This window comes from Pteropus alecto, unplaced genomic scaffold (genome assembly GCF_000325575.1).
Source record: "Pteropus alecto unplaced genomic scaffold, ASM32557v1 scaffold4642, whole genome shotgun sequence".
In the NCBI taxonomy this organism is placed as follows: domain Eukaryota; kingdom Metazoa; phylum Chordata; class Mammalia; order Chiroptera; family Pteropodidae; genus Pteropus; species Pteropus alecto.
Window position 1 is genome coordinate 6,246 of NW_006432596.1, and position 5,847 is coordinate 12,092.

The 5,847-nt window shown below is 65.0% G+C and overlaps 1 protein-coding gene across 1 annotated transcript; it reads left to right on the plus strand.

The window, feature by feature from the left end:
- The first annotated feature begins 1,682 nt into the window (after positions 1–1,682).
- Positions 1,683–3,976, plus strand: DHRSX (dehydrogenase/reductase X-linked). The gene is made up of 2 exons (XM_006907467.2): positions 1,683–1,940; positions 3,531–3,976. Exons 1-2 carry the CDS (start codon positions 1,683–1,685, stop codon positions 3,783–3,785), a joined length of 513 nt encoding a protein of 170 aa, XP_006907529.1. The 3' UTR covers positions 3,786–3,976.
- The last annotated feature ends 1,871 nt before the right edge of the window (positions 3,977–5,847 follow it).

Sequence of the window (5,847 nt, forward strand, 5' to 3'; positions counted from 1 at the left end):
CGTCTGTCGCCGCGTGGGTCGATTCTAACGTGATCACAGTCGTCAGCTGACTCTTTCTCTCGCCGTCTCTGTGGACACATTCAAACCGCGCCGCTGTGGCTTTTCAGACCCGGCGCCCTCGGCGTGTATCGGGCAGCCTTGAAGCCGAATCGTCTCCTCCTGTTGATTTAGTGGGATTCGTTTCCATGTCCACTGCGGATGTTTCTGTATCTCTGAAACCGACCGGAGACCGTCTCCTGAAATCCCATTTTACTCTTGAACTGTTTTTCCCTCCCTTAGAGAGAGGTGTGGATTTGTTCCCATTGTCCCATTTCTGGCAGGGAAAAACGTCCCTTGCTGAAGTTTTCTGTTTGCTTCTCTGAATCCTTTGGTCAACGTCGAGTCTCTTTATTTCAGTTCTTAATCCTTATTTGGTTACGAGCCTTTGACCATAAGAGCCGTGGAATTTCAGCGAGCGCTTCCTCTGCATCTAATGTGAAGACCACGATGTCTTCCTTCTAATGTGTGCACGTGGTCAAGTCTTCCGAGTGAATCACACGCATGGATTTTTTTTCATAATTTAAGACACGTGGCTGACGTTTCCAGGATGTGGGTGGCAGAATATTGGCCACGTCGAGCCGAGAGATCAGGAAGGGGCTGGATTGCTGTCAGGTAAAAATAACTTTAAAGGAAAAACAAAGTACATTGTGGAGACGTAGCCCGTGCCTGCTGCCTAATGGGAATGCTGCGCACCCAGTCAGGTGGCCACGAGCCACAGGAAGTAAAAACCAGCAAGGACAAGCTGGTAACGTGTCATCACGGTGGCAGACGTGGCGACGCATCTTTCTCAAACGTTGACAGTTCAAAGGACAAAATAATTATTTTCAGTGAGGTAGAGATCTAAGCACGCACACGAAGGGGGGAGTGTGCACGCCCACATCCCGCCATTGGAAAGCAGGCCTTTCCCCCACAGACGTGGAGCACGTCCATGGATGGATGGTGCCTGTGACCTCGAAAACGCGCCCTCCCCCAGGCTTCGGAGCATGGGCACCCCATCTTGGGGGTCCGGCCGCGACTGTGTGGGTCCCAGGCTGTCGACAGTGCTGCCCAAGTGAGAAGCACCTGAGGTCCTCACCCACGCGGGCACCACTGTGGTGACACCCCCAGACATTCCACCCACCCCGGGGCCACAGCGAACTCGTGGGCACACAGTGGGCCGGGGACGGTGGCTTCATGAGGCTGTGAAGCTGCGCTGTCTAGGGTTTCATGAGTTCGCTCCTTATTGGTGAATTTAAAGCACACGCATGGGAATGGGGGTGGGGGGCGGGTAATAAGGGACAATCAGGGCTCATTCAGTTGTCGGGGTCGCCCACGGCTTTACAAAGAGGAACCTTCCTGGGCCAGGGGCACCCCAGTTCCCTATCCAGTGGTTTCGCTGGAAGAGGGTCATACAGTTGGTGCCGTGTCCATTCGAGATGGTGTCTCAGAAATGGACGTCACCGCAACCTCGGTGGCACCAGCCGCCCGCTCTACACAGCGCGACGAAGCCACGTGTTGGCACTGGAAAGGAACCTCGCGCAGTCTGCACCCCTGGGGCACAGGAAGGGAACAGCCAGGGGCACGCGGGAGGGGCCGGAGGGGGACACGGCAGGGCGGGGACGCGGCGAGGCCGCCGGGACGTGGGCGGGACGCGGCGCTGGGCCATGGGCGCGCTCGGCCGTCACCGCGTCCCCTCGTGTGCCTTCCGCAGCACCTGCTACTCGCCGCACAGAGCCTACGCCCAGAGCAAGCTGGCCCTCGTCCTGTTCACCTACCACCTGCAGGGGCTGCTGGCCGCCCGGGGCCACCACGTGACGGCCAACGTGGCGGACCCCGGCGTGGTCAACACGGACCTGTACCGACACGTCTTTTGGGGCACCGGGCTGCTCCGGAAGTTGATGATGAGCTGGTGTTTTTTCAAGGTAAGCGTCCAGTTGCGCGTGCGTCCCTTGCGGGCCAGCTCGAGGCCACCCGTACGGTGTTTTCCGTGCGGCGTGGGACGTCGTAAAGGGACAGGCTCGTCACGTCTGCTCTCGGAAGCATGCGCTCTGCAGCGGCCCGGGCGGCTGAGGCGCGTGCACGCTGTCCTCGCTTTCCGAGAAGGGACTTCAGCGTCCTGCTTCTGGTGTCCTTGAAGGGCGTTTGAACGGCACCATGTGGCCGCCGGGCCCCTCCGCCTGGCGAAGGTGTGGGTGCCTCCTGTCCTGGGGCACCCCCTTCTGGAACCGGCGGCACACACGGCCGCACCCTTTGCGTCCAGCGGCCTCGCCCTCGCCGTCACAGCCTCTCGGGGCCTGACGCAGGGAGCCCGTGGCATGTTCCTGTCCTGTAAAGCGACCATCCTCGTGTCCCAGTGAGACACGCACATCACAATGTGTGTTACCCAGGACGGCTGCCTCCTGGCTTGGTCCTAGGAGCCCCACAAAATGCCCGCGGTGGCCTGGAGGCGGGGACGTGAATTCAGGCGCTGAGTAGGGGCCACCGAGCAGAGAGCACAGGAGGGTCGCAGCCCGGGGCTGGAAGGAACTGGGTCTCTCCGGACGGAAGGGACTCGCTGTGCAGCCCAGACAAAGCCGGGGACTTCTGGCCACCGGCCCTGAATGCTGACCGCGGGCGACGGCCAGGGGCTTCTGACACAAGCCCATTCCAGGAGCCCGTGTCCGATGGGCTGGAAGAGGTGGCACTCAACACAGAGGGACGGGCTCGGCTGCCTCCGAAATGCGAAGCTGGTGCCCGTGCCGCAGGCAGCCAGCCCGGCGTCCGGGAGGAGACAGGGCTGGAGCCTGGTCACGTGGCCAGCAGTGACGTCAGCCGCGCCTCCGTCACGGAGCCCCAGCGACGCTTCGGTGGGTGACAGCACTGCGCACCCCATGGTGGCACATGACGGGGGGTTTCTGCTGTTGCCCGGACGTCGCTCTGTAGCCGCGACCGCCCCGTGTGCCCCCCGTGGTGAGCATCGGGCCTTGCGCCCCACCCGGCACGCTCGGGGCCCGACTCTCACGGGCCTGGCCTCTCTGCCCGAACCGCCGTTTCCCGCCCTCTGGGACCTTGGCTCCCCGCCCCTGAGCGTGTCACCTCGGCCCACACGTGCCTCAGGCCCCCGAGAAACCCGCCTCACTGCATCCACGCCGAGAGCCGTTGTGGGGACGCCCCGTGTCGCCTCCCTGCCGAGTGCGTTTGTGACGCTCGGAGGCTTTAGCCAGCTCATGAGGCCTGCGGTTTCGGAAAGAGTCGCCGCCCGCACAGCGGGTTTTAGATGCGTCTGCCTATCAGAACGGGGGCCCCCATCGGGGAGCGGCCACCGCAGCGGGGGTGGGGGTCTTCCCGTCGGCACGTGATGAACAGCGACCCAGCCGCACGGAGCGGTGGCCGGGTGACCCTGCACGTCGTGGCTTCGTGTCGAGTCCCCGGGGTGGCCCCGCGTCGTACCCACCCGCTCACCGTCCCAGCCTCGAAGCCGTGCTCCGCTCCGCAGGCCGACGTGTCCTGGTCACCTCTTCCTGTCCCCACAGACCCCGGACGAAGGAGCCTGGACGTCCGTCTATGCGGCTGTCGCTCCGGAGCTGGAAGGCGTCGGCGGCCGCTATCTGTACAACGAGAGGGAGACCGAGTCGCTGGCGGTGACCTACGACCCGGAGCTGCAGCACCAGCTGTGGGCCAGGAGCTGCCGGATGGCCGGCGTCCCCGACGTGACCCCGGACGCACGCGGGGCACAGCCGGCACGTCACGAGGATGCGGCCCTCGGCCCGGCCCCCGCCGGTCCGTGAGGCGTCGTGCGTCTGTCCGGGCCACGCCCACCAGCCCTCAGGGCTCTGTCCCCGTGGGTGGCCGGAGCTGCTGGGATCTCAGGGAGCAAAGGGCACGCTGAGTGACACCCCGGGCAGGTGGCCCCCAGCCGTTGCCTTCTGATATCAAACTGTCAAATTGTCACAGGTGCCATTAAACCCTGCCACCCAAGCGTGTGGTGTCGTTGCTTAGAGCAGAGCGGACGGTCAGGCTCGGGGTCTGCAGCGCCGTGACGTGAGCCCCGAGGGGCCCTGTGTCCTTCGTCCTCCCCGCTCGTTCTTCTGGAGCCCGGGCTTCGGCGTGCGGGTCCCAGAACGGGACAGCCGCGAGCCCGCTCCGCCCATTCATCGAGGGCCCTAGGACTGGCCACCTTCTGGGCCAGCATCTGCGCGGTGGGTGTTTCCAGCTGGCGCCAGGCCTGACGGCTGCGTCATAGCCCTGGGCCCACGAACTGCGCAGACAGGTGACCAGGCCTGTCGGGGGTTCTGAAGGATGGGGACAGGACAGGGGCCTGGTGCCTAGTCACCATGGACGTTTGATTGCAGAATGCTACAAGGTCATGTGACCATGGAGACAGACCCGGGTGGGCTGGGGCCACCAGCCCAGGGACGCCTGGGGCCCCCAGATGCTGGGAGAGGCAGGAAGGACCCTCCCCTGGGGCCTCCGGAGGGAGCGAGGTGCTGGGACCCCTGATGTCACCCTGCTGGTCCCCAGGGCGGCAGAGGCTGCGTGGCTGTTGTAAGCTGCCAACAGCTGATAATGTGTCACAGGACGGTCACAGGGGTGTGGATGCCGCAGGCCTTTCCCCTTCACTGACCCAGCAGCAGGCGAGGAGGGCGCGGCCCTGTGTGAGGGACGCTGGGCCCCACGTTCCACCCCGGGGAGGCGAGCCTGGCCAAGGCGATCGAGGGGAGTCTGCGTGCACCCTGCAGGTCTGCACCCCAGACTTCGGCTCTGCCGCCCGCTGGCTGGCTCCCTGCCCATTGTCTTAGCCAACAGAACCCGCCACAGGCCCAAAGCGTGTGTGGTCATCCCCGCCGGCAGCCCGTCCTTGGGGGATCCTGGTGGGCGGAGCCGGCGGCTTCGTCAGTCACTGCTCCGCCGGGTGGACCTGCTCCTTGGCCGCCCTTGGGGACGGATGGCTACGTGGCGGCCACTTCGTACCACGTGGCACAAAGCCGGCTGCCCCCGAGGTGTCCCGTGAGTGGAGTCGTGTCCGGTCCCTGCCTGACGTCGTCGAGTGCTCGGTTGGCCACCCGAGGCACCCGAGGCCACGGGCCGACGACACAATCCTGACCTCTACGAAGCCCCAGCCTCGCCGTGTCCACCGGTCGACCGAGAGCCCAGATGGCCGAGCCCCTGCAGGCAAGTGCCCGCTGCCGCTGTCATCGTCACGAAGCTCGTGTCCAGCCCTGAGCTCGGGGCGCGGCTGCAGGGGGAGCCCAGCCACGTCGACGTCCTCCGCCCTTGAGAGGCCGAGCTCGCTGGCCCCCGGCAGAGGCCGAGGGCCCCAGGCTGGGGAGACGGGCTGCGAGCCCACGGTCACAGGGCGCTGGGCGCCTGCTGCTGTCCCAGCGGCCACACAGCCCTCGTGCCACTTGCTCCCTGCGGAAGTGACAGCTGGGTTCCCAGGAGTGAGCACGGACACCCTCGGCTCCTCGCCGGAAGATTCCGGGAGCGCAGAGACACCTCCCGGATCTGCAGGAGCCACGGGGGTCGTGGGGTGAGTAACGCTGAAGCTGGGCCGTGGTGGGCCCCGGGGAGCATGGGTCGGACACTGTCCCCGCCGTGAGGGACGCAGGACGGCATCTGAGCAGCAGGGAGGACGGGTCCCCATCCCCGAGCGGGCGTGATCCTGGAGTGTGTCCCTCGAGGGGCGTGGCCCCTGGGGACAGCGCGCCATGTCCCCTCCGTGTGGCGTCCGTCAGTGTCGTGGACGCCAATGGGCGGGGCCGCCACATTCATTCATTCACTCGCTCCCTCATTCACTCATTCACTCATCCCACAAGCTCGTGTTACGCATTGTTGTGCGGCTGGCTCTGG